Source organism: Oratosquilla oratoria, chromosome 31 (assembly GCF_046742065.1).
Source record: "Oratosquilla oratoria isolate Oo_2021 chromosome 31, ASM4674206v1, whole genome shotgun sequence".
NCBI lineage: Eukaryota > Metazoa > Arthropoda > Malacostraca > Stomatopoda > Squillidae > Oratosquilla > Oratosquilla oratoria.
Window position 1 is genome coordinate 35,732,799 of NC_134807.1, and position 14,864 is coordinate 35,747,662.

At 37.7% G+C, this 14,864-nt stretch overlaps 1 protein-coding gene across 1 annotated transcript in view; it reads left to right on the forward strand.

The window, feature by feature from the left end:
* The window catches only part of LOC143041518 (uncharacterized), a 168,567-nt gene that overhangs the window by 127,135 nt on the left and 26,568 nt on the right, over positions 1-14,864 (forward strand). Inside the window, exons 28-29 of the mRNA XM_076213484.1 lie at positions 99-10,417; positions 10,541-10,636. Coding sequence (XP_076069599.1) covers positions 99-10,417; positions 10,541-10,636 — 10,415 coding nt within the window. The remainder of the gene's footprint in view (positions 1-98; positions 10,418-10,540; positions 10,637-14,864) is intronic.

The following is a 14,864-nucleotide window of genomic DNA, read 5'->3' on the forward strand; positions in this document are numbered from 1 at the left end:
GTGTGTTTCATCTATTTCTTTCTTTTTCCTTTTTTTTTTTTTTTGCCGATAACCAAAAGCTATATTGCATCTAATTGATCAATGTTTTGCATTGACAGCTTCGAGGGGACATCAGATTTACAGACTTCAGCGACCTAGAGTTGACCTTCAGCTATGAAGATGGCGGGAATTCCGATTCAAGACTAAGGTTGCATTACAAGTGTGATGACGAAACGTTCAGGACCAGAGCGAGCCTAAAAATAACTCCCGACTATACCTTACCGTGGGCATTTGAGCTCTATGGGTACAATGGCTACGGAGGCTATTTGGAAAATTTGCTGAAATTCCAGCTGGATTTATCTTCACCTATATATCAAAATCCACTCAAAATAGGAGGACAGTACAAAGCGTCTAGTTCTTCCTTTGATATACTTTGGGTATTTGATGCAGGTGAAGAAGTGAAATTACATTTATTTGGAAATCAACAATCTTCATGGTCTGGAGATGAAGTTTCTGCCAAGTTCAATTTAGAACTTCCATCTATTAAACCAATTACTTTTGACGTGAAGAGCCTCTATACGGGGTCTACCTTTACTCTTGAATCAGAGTTAAACACCCTCTGGGATATTTTAGATTCCGTAAATCTCAAAGCAAATTTTAGCAGTTCAGATCCAGAAAAGTTCATATGGAATCTCGACCTCCATTCGCCAGACTATGAGTTTAGAAACGAAATTAACATAGATCTAAAAAACAATCCTGGGCTTGAAAGTATTTGGAATATTTTCTTGTCAAAGGCACACGTCAACCTATCCTTCAGAGAGCATAATGAAGAGCATCACACTTATCAGCTGACGCATGACTTCGTGACGGAAGAGGATAACATTGTGAACACTTTGACTTTACTGTGGCAAAACAAAGAACTTTTACACATCGACTCGAATACCCAAGTGAATGACATAACTAATTGGTCAGTAGGTGCAGAATTTACATTGCCAGCCCTCTCATCAAACACGTACAATGCAGAAATTGAAGTCCATGGTAACTATAGTAGCCTGGCGGGAACATTTGCATTTACTCCTTTGTGGGAAGAACAATTCACACAATCTTTTACCTTTGACCGTGAAGACGACAAGGTCTCGGTAGAAGTTTCCTCAATTTTAGGAAAGGAACAAATTCTTCGCTTACATGGCGATCTAGATATGAATGAAGCACCAGATCGCCTCGAATTCAGTATTGATCTTGACGCACCTGCCCTTCCCCATGTTTCCCTAAGTTGGGCCCACGATCTTGTATACTCTCAGTATATCATGGCAAGACTGATGTGTGGAACCTACAGTAGTCTCTTTACTCATCAGCTTACTTTCGGAGGTAGTGGTGAGTTCCAGGCTTATAAAACGGAGCTTGAACTACCTGTTTCAAATGATGCAAAATTTGAAATGGGAGTTGAGGGCTATTCTAATTACACCGGGAGTCTTGAAATGCACTTAGATCATAATAGTCTGGTTTTCTCAACTAACCACGAAAAGGGTCTCATTGGTGAGATAGAGATAAAGGGCATTGAATATGGAATGGGTGCCATCCTTCAACATATCAAACAGGAAAATGGTGGTCATAGTTTTGTTTTTCGAGGGCTGGAGAATCAGCTTCCTATGTTGACTGCAACATTGAACATCACCTCACTGTTTCCAAAACTTGATGTCTCTCTATCCTCGACTTACAAAGAAAAAATACTTGATTTAGAGTTATTTTGTGATTTGAGTCGTTTAGAAGATGATAATGTTACAACAATTCTTAGTATATCGTCAGACTTTGAAATATTGAAGGATGCAAGATTCATGGCGAATGGAACTTTTGGTTATATGGATGGTGGTGTTCTTGCAATAGCCCTTGAGGCTGACGCGCATCTTGAAACTTATGGGATGAAGAATGAAGGTAAAATTAGTCTCAACATGCAGGCAAATACCAACCTCCTCGAAATGTCCTTTGACGTAAAAGCTCTTTTTACATTGGAATCATTTGGAATCTACGAGGAAGGATTGGAATCTAGCATCAAATTTGCCTTATGGGATAATTTCAAGAGTAGTTTTCAACTTTTGGTATCGAAATTTTATAACCCTTCTTTTGCAATTAAAGTAAATTTCGGTCCCTTCAACCTGGATACAGAATTAACATTATTTGGAACGACTTATCAAGTTTCTGCAGCAAAAGGGAGGAGTAACAGCTTTCAAGTAGAGGTTTCTATGGCAAATGAGGGATCCGCTCCTACTAAGGCTACTCTTGAGGTGAAATGGCTATTCAGACAAGTGATACAGATAAATCTTAATGGGCAATCTGATTTTGGTCATGTGAATAAAATAGTAGGAAAAATCAAAGGAAATCCAGCAAGGCAAATCGCGGGAAGCTTTGAACTACTTAGTAGAGATAAAGAGTCCTTTGCAGCCATTGCAAAGTATGTTACAAAGAAATCTGACCATTCGTCATCAACAGTAATCATTAAAGTGAAAAACAGGATCATTAGTCAGTTCCAAGGGGCCATGAAATTAGATTATGCACTAGAAGATCAAAGATTTGAAAGTGATTTGACTGTAAGTACAAACAGAATAAGAAAAATTATAGAAAACAGTATCCGATATGAATTCTATGAATTGCTATCAATCAAAACTAACACCCCTTGGTTTTATTTAACTTTCAGTTTAGATTTGAATGAAAACCCCTCACTTACTTTCAATTTTAAGACGACACCATTTGAACTTTCTTTCCACTGGCGAGTAGAACAAGACTACCAGCTACTTGAAGCCAAATCTGAAGTAGTTATTGAAAAAGGAGGAATACAAGAAAAACAATATGACTTCAAAATGTCGTATGACATAACAACAGATGATAAGACATTTGAATTCAATGTTGGAAGAAATGATCAAACTTTCATTGACGCAAGAGCAAGTGTGCATTTTGAAACAGGTAACTATGAAATCAAGAGTGAAATAAAAATGCCTGACTACATCAAATTAGGAACAACAGTACAATATAGCACCTCTCTGACCTCACTTAATCTTGTCGTATACGATCTCGATTCAAAAAATAATTATGGAACGGCAAACTACGTTATGTCGTCTACAACTTTCACTTTCAGTGCAAATTTGCTAGATGATTACAATATGTCTGTGACTGCAGAATACGACTTTGGTGGAAGCAAGTATTTATTCGAAGGAAAAGGGTCTATGCAGATAAGAGACATTGAAATGACAGCTATTGTAAATGGAAGTGGGAATGACACCAGAGGTAACCTGGATATTGATATTTACATTGAGACTTCTGGCGTAGCATTTGAAACACTTAAACTCACAATAGATTATAATTTTGGTTCACATCATACAAAAATCATATCATATAAGCTTGAGGGTAGTACTGGAACCTCCAAGGGTAACTTGGCGATTGAAAACCACTGGGTCTTGTTGAAAGGTAAATACAAATATAACAAAAACAATATTGTTATATCAGGCGAGATGAAGACAAATGTTAATGATAATACTACCTTCGTCGTGGAATTGAAAAGATTGATTGACTCTAACACGTACCAAGGCACAGCCATGATGAAATCAGGAAGGATTCAATGTGGGATTACATTCACTCATAGAAATAGCCCTTCATGGGCCATGGCAGACACTACAGTGAAGTTATCTTTCATGGGCGCAATGCCAGGATTACGCCTCTGCTATGATTTTGAAGAAAAATATGCAGCAGGCTTATTCCTAATACAACATGATAAATCTTTAGGTGCAGAGATGGGGTATGTTGAGATGCAAGATGATCATAAGGTTGACCTCAGAATTGACCTGACATATTTGGATGAAGGAAAGTATCATATCAGCAGCCAGTTTCACACCAGGGAACTAATCAACCCTTTCAGCATTAAATTTTCAAGAAGTGAACATCCAATGCCTTTTTCGATATCTTCAGAATTTGAAAACTCCTTTAGAGTTGGAGAATTTACATTTGTGTCTTCATCGCCGGACAATCTATTTCATAATTCATCTTCTAGTTTTGCCTATAATGCACAAGATCGCAGTCTCACTGTTAAAGGACATCATGAAAGTTACACTATGGAAGGAACATTGCATTTGACAGGAAAGGAAAATCCATGGACCGCTATGAGTGCCGTGTTCAAAACCAATATCGAAGGCTACGAGAACCTAGATGCATACTGGAAGGTTGGCGAAAATGATCAAACTATATACGTGGACGTAGTGATGGATATGAGAGAGAAAAAAAAGTTACAACTTTTGGCATCTCTCAACTATCAACCTCAAGGAATGAAAAGGCCATGGCGGAGAACAATTTTCAAGGCATCTTTCGTCTCCCCTTTTACTCTTTCGCACGAAGTGAATGTAGATTATCACATTGACAATTTCAATTCCTATGTTTCTTACCAATGTGGATTGGATAAGTTTGAGGTTGATGTGAACACTAAGAGTGGATCCAAGTGGGGATTCATTAAAATATCCGGGAATAGTCCAATACCTTATATATCTGATTTCAATTTCGAAGGCCGTTATAACTTTAAAAAATCGTACAAAATTGAGGCAAATTGCAACGTGGAGTCCACAGTCTTTAAGATTGCATTCGACTTCATGGAAGATTTCACTAAACTTGAACTAAAGTCTGAGTTCACATCGCCTTTGTTTACAAACTTTCAGGGTAATTTGATGTGGGAAATCTTAGATGGCCGCAAAGGGTTCGAGTTTAAAGTTATGAATGGACCTCACAAGTACATGATGAAAATGGAGTTTACTCACGCAGAAGATTTCGGTGATGGCAGGTTCTCGTTGGGTTTAGTTTCACCTTTCCAAATGCTTATGTCTTTGTCTTTTGATGGTAAATATTCTATCGTCAAGCCCTCTGGCATTGATCTGAGTTTGAATATTGGCATTAACAAAGAAATCATCAGTGTCATAGTAAAGACGTTGTACAAAAGGAAAATTGTCACAGTACTGTTGGAGGGGAAAACATCGTTTTATGACAATGCAAGTGGTAAGATATCAGGCGAGATTAGTCTTTCTGGAAAATCTGATCTGTATGACACGAAGTGGATAGTCACATGGATGGAACAGCAATCAATTCAATTGACTTCTAACCTAAACAAAGCCCAATTTTCTGTGTTTGTAGAATATGAAAATGAGCATATATTTTCTATAAATATAGAAAGAGAATCACGCGAATTTGAAGTTGGAGTCAAGTGGCAAGAGAGAGAGCTATTCCACGCCAAGGGTAATTGGCAGAGTACGCGAAACGAAAAACTTTTCACAATAGATATGACTAACCACAAGGCCGAGCCGATGCGCCTTACTGTTCAATACAGCCACCAGAAAGGGCACGCAGCCCGGGCTGAATTAGAAATAGCCGACATTAAATACACCCTTGACACAGAAGTTGATATAAGGAAAAGAAAATCTCTCCTGAAAATGAGATATGTATCTTCAGACGACCCTTATAACGAAATAATTGCCAATTTTCAATACGATATTGCAGCGTTTATGAAGGGGCAAATGAATTCGATGGAAGATCTTCTTTCGTTTGGATTCACATGGGGTGATCGACTGGCTTTTATCCTGAGAGGTATGCGTAACGGAGACAGAACTAAAATTGAAAGCGAGATCAGCACACCTTTTAGGGAGCTTCCAGTTCTTCGGTTTGGACTTGATGGAGAATTAATGGTCAAAGAAGTGTTCTTAGATGTTACCGGCACTACGTACGTGGAGTGGGACAAGAAAATTTTACTAACCGGGTCACTTCAGACAAAAGACGGGAAATTCAATTTGCAGGGGACGCTTGAAACACCCCTACAGTCCCTGCAAAAATTATCCATTACGCTTTTCATTTCCCCTGATAACATCGAGGCTATTGTACTGCAAAATGGCAACGAGTGGAAACTATTAATGAAATACAATTTCAATGGACCCCCATTTGAAATAATGGTCTCTGTCGCAACTCCACTTCCTAATTTAGAGGAAATGAATATCGCAAGTAAAATGGATTTCGAAGATAGCTTTCTGTCGATAAATCTATTTATGCAGGTAAATGGTAAAGAACTGATCAACTTCGATGCCAAAACTGAATACTGGAGGCTACATACAACACTTAAAACTCCATGGAAACCGCTATCGAACGTCCAGTTTTCTGCAAGTCTTTCAACAGAAAGCGAAGATGTCACTGCACTCATGAGGTTGCAGTTGCAGGAAGACGTGTACGAATCAGTGAGTGTCCTTCGAAGTGTAGATGACTTTGTGTCTATTAAGCTGAGTCTCAACGAGAACAATATTGAAACTATAAAAGCTATCCTCAGCCTTACACATAAAGAAAATTTAGCAAATCTAGAGTTTCTCGTTGAATCAGAATACAATAGTATCAATGGGATAACATTTAAAATCGCCATGGATCATATGAAATGGTTTGAAAGAGCAAATGGGTATGTAAATATAGAGATAGACTTCGTTCTCCCTGTCAAGAATTTTGAACTAAGTATCAATGGTAGTATAGAGAACTTTGGGCTCCAGGCTTTTGTGTCCTTTAACTTAGAGTGGGATGAGAGTTATATAGGATCATCCATTGGTTACAATTACGCATTTCCAGCCATGATACAATTCTCTGTACGTTTTCCTCTAGGCCATCAACCATTTAATTTTTCATTCAAAGCCTCCCTCCCTGAAAGCTATATTCTTCTCATTTTGAACAATAATAAATTCCATGCTATGTGGAAAGAAGTAGGCCCATCAAAAGTAAAGGCATTATTGATATTGAAATTTGAAGGCCTTCCAGTTGTTGAGATGAAAGGTACAATCCATATGATCAATGCTTTTACTTATCACCCAGAGGTGAAAATCATCCTACAGCTGAAGGTACATATGTTTGATGACTCAAGGACTCCGGACGTAGACTGCATCGTCAATTGTCACTATTCTTATTCAAACAACGAATTGAAAGTTGAGGGTGAGTTCAAATTTTTCCAACAAATGCATTATAACGTTAATGCTTTCGCTGCCACTCCTACCACTCTCACAGATACCTTCGTGTGGGAGCTAGAACTCTCAAAAGAAGATGCTACTCTGCTTAAACTCAACTACAACCATTCCATTTCAAATCCTAACACCGAAATTTCATTAAAGGCAGAGACGGGCACAGTGGAAGCTGCCTTCCTATTGTACTCTAATAACAAAAATAATCTATCAATTACATTCAACTCCCATGACACTTCAGAAGTATATTCATTTGTTATAACATGGGACATTGAAAAAATTCTTGCTTCGATGTCTCTCGATGTCAAGAGTGCGTATTTATCTAAAGGAGACATATATGTTAGAATTAATCTAACCAATTCTGATATAATATTTGTGCAAGCAGAGGCAGAATATGGCCAAGGACACAAACTAGCGCTGAATATTCCATTTAACCATTATGACTGGACGTTGAATTATACTTTGTCAGTACAGTCCGAATATTTTGGCAACGCATCTTCAGAATTCTCCCTAAAATGGCTCTCCAGTTTGTCAATTAGCCTTGACCTCAATCTTCACAAGGAAAACCACAATGCCTTCTTTAACTTATCCAGGAAAGATACCAGTTTTGAATTCTATATCAAATTAAAATCTCCCGCATTGTCACGTGATTATTTTGATATTAAGGTGACGTTATATACTACTGACGAATGGAGTAACGGCCACTTACATGGAAACGCACAACTCTGGGAAAACATAGTCTATTTCAGTGGAAACTATACTTGGCAAGATGGTGAACTTAATGTTTCTTTTGGAGCGGAACATGAAGAAGAAGAAATTCTGCGAACCACAATAGTGGGTGCGTTTGATCACCATTGGAATGTGACGTTAGATTTAGCTAGTTCCAATCCGCACTACAATGATTCCTATTTCCATCTTGGAATCACACCATCATGGCCTTTCTCAGCAAGCCTCCGGGCGGGTACACCCCAAAATTCACGGCAAATCTACATTTATCTAAGCGACCAATTCGGAGAGGCATGGATTAAAAATGACCAAGAGCAACATCAACCTCTTGAAGAGGCTTATTATGATTTCCAGGGCAGTAAAATTGCAATAACAACAAAATCTTCCCACTTGAGATTTAGTGCTTTTATGACTCTTACATATGATGACAACCTTAGATGTTTACTACATCTAACAACTCCGTTTACAGATGAGCGATTAATCGAGATTTCTTTCTATGCTCCACTCCAAATGCCCCTATGGTATGATTATGCATACGGCTTCCAAATTAGCACTATGGGATATTCGTTTGGTCTCCATGGTGCAGTCCAACTCACTCAAATGCCATATATGATAAATGTTCAAGTAAGTGGTGAAAATGACTACACAGTACTACATTTAGAATACGAAGACGGTGAGCGCAGTGCAGCAATAGCCACGCTATTACTTCCAGGTGGCAAAGTTGGTTTTAAGTTTGTGAAAGACTTCAAATCCTGGATTGATTGTGACTTAACTGCAGCGTTATATGTGCCAGTAAAAGGATACGACTTTTTATCCTTTCGTTATATTTTCCGTCCTGAGTGGATTGCAATTGAAGCTCGAATTATCAATATTGGTTTTGGAATAGAGCTCATAGGTAAACCTGTAAACTCCATCACAAAAATAGTAGAAATACACGTAAAATTCAATGAGCATATCAACGTTCTAAAAACCAGAGTCCAAATACTAGACTTCAGTGGAGAAATGAGTGATCTCAGCTTCTTTAAAGTCTCAATTAAGCTTAAGGGGAGTGATATTCTCCCATATTTCTTAGAATCAAAGGAACTGAAAATTAACTACGACGAAAATGACCACGCTTCTATAATCTTGGAGGAATATAGTATGAGGGTTTTTAAAATCTACATAGGATGGGGTGAAACCAAAGGCATTCATATTGCCCAGAACTACTTCATCACAAGGTTTGAACTTAAAGCCTTGTCTAATGACAAGGAAGATAACTTGATCATAGAATATTCAAACAGCTATGAGAAATATGGAATATGTTATTATAATAAAGTTCTAACTGGAGGTAACAAGATACATATATCTGGGGAAGTACCAAGCACTGAGTTGGGACTAACACTGTCTTTGGCTATAGATCCCACACATTTTGAAAACGGCATCATTCTCCACCTCAATAACCACGACTATGGTTATTGTATAAGCTATAACTGGAACACTCACCTCATTGTGCAAGATTTTTATACTGAGGTAAAGATCATGGTGAAGGATTTTCATCCATTTATAAGAATTTCTCTACATCAGGATCCAACGAATATACAATTCTATCTCGTTTGTGATTACATACCAGAAAAACAATCGCCAGGAAAACCATCGCTGATGTTAATTAACATAGGTATCGACGATTTTACGATTTTAGGTGCAGGGGAAATAGATTTCCATACATATTTCCAAATTAGAGATATGAATTTAGATTTGAATAACCATTTAATTATACAAAATTCTGGAGAATTTTACGGAAAGGCGGATCTTAGGAATTACTCTGAAGATAAACATTTTTATTCACTGGAATATAATTGGATTCCGGTAGATGACATGACAGGAAATGGAGTAAGCTACGTGGTTCTTGAGTTGCCTGAAACTAATGCTCTGTTCAGCGCAACCATAGCAACAGACAGTTCGCAAGAAAATAAAGCCATAGACATGGTTATAATCATTGACGTTGGAAGTCTTGATGTACCAGCAGAAATACAATTTAACTTTTCTCGCACGGAAAAAGATGGTGAATTTGATCTCTCAGCTTCGCTTTGTTTCCAGGGAGGGTCTACCTATGAGATACTTCTTCGAACAGGCGAAATATTAGATAGAAAATACGTGCATTTCATTGGGAAAGATCAGGTAATGAATGGCACATGGTCAATTCGTGCAGGGTTCTGGGAAGACTTACCTCATGCATACCTCGAGTATGGCATCGGAAATGAGAAAAATTTGCCATATGAATCTCGAAGTCTAAGGATTGGTCTGGTAGACCCAAATAACTTGGGTGTCTTTTTGAACCATGAACTCTTCGGCAACATAAAAAATGATTTCCAAGCCTCCCTTTCTCTCGAAAACCAAGATTCACTTAGAATTTCTTGCACCTTTGACCCTGCAATTAGATACGTCACATCAGATTTGGGCACCCTTATGCACTTCCTGTCACCGATGGACAAAATTATTTTCCCTGCGGATCTTAACGACCGGCTGCGTGACCTTTGGTATAAAGAAAACCTTATCATCGAGAAACTCTATTTACCAGTGGAACTTGCCTCTTTCAGCGCATTATTAGAAGAGGAAATCAAAACAATGACCAATAGAATAACGGATGCATGTGACAAACTTTCCGTCATCTGGGAGGAAAACCAATTCTTCGTGGAGGTTTTAAGTTCCACCTACCATCACATGTAAGTTGATTTACGTTTTTTTTTTCTAAGTTACGGTTATTTCATAGTCTCAGTCATACGTGTATCTTGATGAAGACTGCATTATTGTAATTTTATACACACTCATTCCATTTATTGATTTAGGTTTGAGGTAGCTCAGTACCTAAGTTCACAAATAAGAGAAGGCTTCCTTCGAGTTGTTAACACACTGATCCTAGAATTGTACTATAAAGTCAACAAGTAAGTACACTATTGTTTTTCATTAATATAAAGTTTATGTCTCTTAATTGTATGAAAGGTATAAGGGCAGGGAGCCAAAAATTCCTGGGATATTTGTTTCATATCAAATTCATATACATCTATATGTTAATAGGCCCTTGGCAGGGAAAGAACTCGGAACGCCCCTGGCGAGTACTTTCTCCCTCTCTCTCTCTCTCTCTCTCTCTCTCTCTCTCTCTCTCTCTCTCTCTCTCTTTCTTTCTCTCTCTCTCTCTCTCTCTCTCTCTCTCTCTCTCTCTCTCTCTCTCTCTTTTCTCTCTCTCTCTCTCTCTCTCTCTCTCTCTCTCTCTCTCTCTCTCTCTCTCTCTCTCTCACGCACACACACGCACACACACACACACACACACACACACACACACACACACACACACACACACACACACACACACACACACACACACACACACACACACACACACACACACACACACACACACACACACACACACACACACACACACACACACACACACACACACACACACACACACACACACACACACACACACACACACACACACACACACACACACTCACACACACACACACACACACACACACACACACACACACACACACACACACACACACACACACACACACACACACACACACACACACACACACACATAGGTAAGAGCAGCACAATGGAAGGTAATGATAGTAATTTCCATGGATTTAATGAGGGGGGGGGAAGCCAACCCCCCCTCCCCCAGATCACGCAGAGAGTTGAAAAATTGGAAGAATTAGAGAAGGTAAACAAAAAACTAACTAAAGAAATAGAAGTATTAAAAAGACAGTTGAAAGAAGTAAAAGATGAGAATGAGGAATTAAAGAGGAATAATAAAGAGAATAATGAATCCATAGAAAAAGAAGTACAGGGTTGTAAAAAATCCAAGAAAACAACAAAATTGTATTTAAAGATATAGTGACACAGTAGATGAAAGAACAAACTGAAGACACAGTTATTAAAGTGATGAGACAGAATGAGAATATAGTAAGAGACTTAGCAGATAAAAAGAAATGTATAATTACATTAGGGATGGAAGAGAAGCATAATCTAAATAGGACTACAAGAATTAAGGAGAAGAAAGAAAAGTAAATAATATATTAGAATTAGTTCAGGAAAATATAGGGAAGAAATAGGGAAACAAATTGAAGAAGTGTATAGTTTCGGGAAATATAGTACAGATAAGACCAGACCAATTAAGGTTAAATTCAGGTCACAAACCACAGCAGAGAATATCTTAGCAAAAACAGGGAAACTAGCAGACAGTGAACAATATAAAAAGGTATGGATAAAAAGAGAAATGAATAAAGAGGAAAGAGAGGATGAGAAACAAAAAGACAAGAAGCTAATGAAAAAAAAAACGAGAACAGAACAGAGTCAGAAAAAGAGGAATTCTATTGGAGAGTAGTGAATATGAAAGTGAGGAAATGGCACATAACAGAGAAAAACAAAAGGGAAACAGAAAATACAATGGAACTAGCAGAAAGTTAAGAGAGTATTACACAAATATAGATGGCTTAATAATAGGATTAAAAAAAATAAATGGTTATCTGAAGGAAAAAGAACCGGACATGATGGGAATTGTAGAGACAAAATTGAAAGGTCCACTACCACCCAACAGTGTAGGACATGGTGCATATAATTATTAGATTAGAAACAGACAGGCAAAACAAGGGGGTGGAGTTATGTTCCTGACTAAGAAGGATATAAACGTGATGAATGTCACATATGGAAAGAATAGAGTGGAGATGATTATGATGATGAGAACATAAAGGTATGTTAGAAGACACAAGGATAACATTAAATAAGATAACGGAAGTTGGAGGAAGAATAGTTATAATGGGTGACTTTAATTATAAAGAAGTCTGCTGGGAAGACTCATGGGGAAATGTACTACTTGATATGATTATTGACCATACAATGACGCAATGGATTCAAGAGAACACTAGGTATAGAACTGAAGAAGAACCATCGAGACTGGACCTAATAATCATATCAGAACCTGAAATAGTGGAAAAGATTGAATATAAGACACCAATAAGTAAAAGTAACCACATATTGGTTGAAATGGAACTAAATGAGGAAAAATACACAAAAAGAAATGAACAATATAGAGAAGGAAGATTGATGTATGATTTTTTTTTTATAAAATAAGAGAATTCTTTCAAAAAGAAGACTGAAAAAGAATATGCAAAGAGGAAACAATAGTGGAAGAGAAATGGAATATTTTGACAAAAATTTATAAAGAAGGAGTGGAAAAGTATGTCCCAAGACAAAAACATGAAAAATAATATCTAAAGTGCTGGTACAACAAAAATTGTAGGGAGTTAAAAGACAAAATAGATCAAGCTTGGGCAAAATGGAAAAAAGACAAAAGACCTGAAAAATGGAAAATATATTCTAGTTATAGAAATGAATATGTACAAGTGTGCAGAGAAGAAAAAAGAAAATACGAAAAAGATGTCATAGAAAAATGTAAAGACCAACCACAACTATTTTGCAGATTTTTAAATAACAAAGTGAAAAACAGGCAAGATTGAGAGAAACTACGACAAGTAGATGAATAGACAAAGGAAATAGAAATGGCAGAAATTATAAAGAAACATTTTAAATCAGTGTTTACAAGGGAGAACACAAAACCTAGAGATGTCGAATTCGAGGAGAAAGTCCCCCCCCTATGAAAGAAATAGAAGTAACAAGGAATGAAATAATGAAACACTTGAGTAATCTTGATGCCAGAAAATCGCATGTATCAGATGAAATAGCAAACTGGATTTTGAAAAAATGCAGGAATGAACTGGCAGACAAAATGCATAGCCTAATAAACAGTTCATCGAAAGAAGGAAAAGTTCCAAAACATTGGAGAAGAGCAAATATAATACCTATATATAAAGGGGGAAACAAAGACGACTCTACAAACTATAGACCAGTCTCTCTAACAAGCACGATAGCAAAAATTTGTGAAAGAATGATCAAAAGTAGATAGGTAAGGCATTTAGAAAAAAGCAACGTACTAAATCCAAGGCAATTAGGATTCAGACAAGGACGATCATGTATCACAAACTTAATATATTTCTATTCAAGGCTAATAGATATAATACAAGAAAGAAATGGATGGGCTGATTGTGCATTTCTAGACCAGAAAAAGCTTTTGACAAGGTGCCACACAAGAAGCTGCTTAAGAAATTAGAAACTACAGGAGGAATACAGGGCAAACTGCTTAAATGGATGGAAGACTTTTTGCAAGAAAGAAAAATGAGAGTGGTGATAAGAGACAAACATATGGTATGTTTGGGCCGAGTGGGGCTACGAGCGTGTAGGTTGACAAAAACACTTGGTGCTTCTTTTATTTTATGCTTGTTTCGGAGGCAAATAGTATTTAACTACAATAATATATATATATATATATATATATATATATATATATATATATATATATATATATATATATATATATACCCGTTAGCGAGGGTAAGGTGGTACTTACTATAAGGGCGAATGCCGAAGACGTGCTCACAGTATGGACGGTGTCTACGAAGTGCGTGACTGCTTGTGTTATGGGATGAGCGCTATGCACAAGAGCCGTGTGTAAAGCAGCCCGGCCAATCAGTCGGCACGGGTCGTGTGCAAAATTGACCTGGGCCAATCACACTCTGACCCGGCGACGCGACCTGGCTGTGGGCGTGGCCAGCTGCGCGACCCGAGCTGAGCCCAACGCAGGACGCGCGAACCGACGCGACCCGAGGCCGGCGCCACAACAAAAGCATGCACACACAAAGACATGAGTATCGTCTCACGACAAGCACTCTAATTAGGATGAAGTGATAAGTGGTTTTCCACAAGGAACAGTTCTGGCCCCAATAATGTTTGCTACATATATCAATTATATGGATGAAGGAATTGAAAGTTATATTAGACTCGTTGCGGATGATGCAAAACTGTTGAAAAAATGAACATTGAAGAATATTGTGAGTCACTACAGAGTGATCTCAGTAAAGTATGGGAATGGAGCAGGAAGTTGGAGATGGAGTTCAATACTAAAATGTGTAGTACAATGGAATTTAGAAGAAGAAAAAAAAAATAGTATGGTCATATAAATTGGGAGAAGGAATAAAAATGTAGAAAATGAGAAGGACCTGTGAGTCATTATTATGAATGATATGTCACCTGAGAAACATA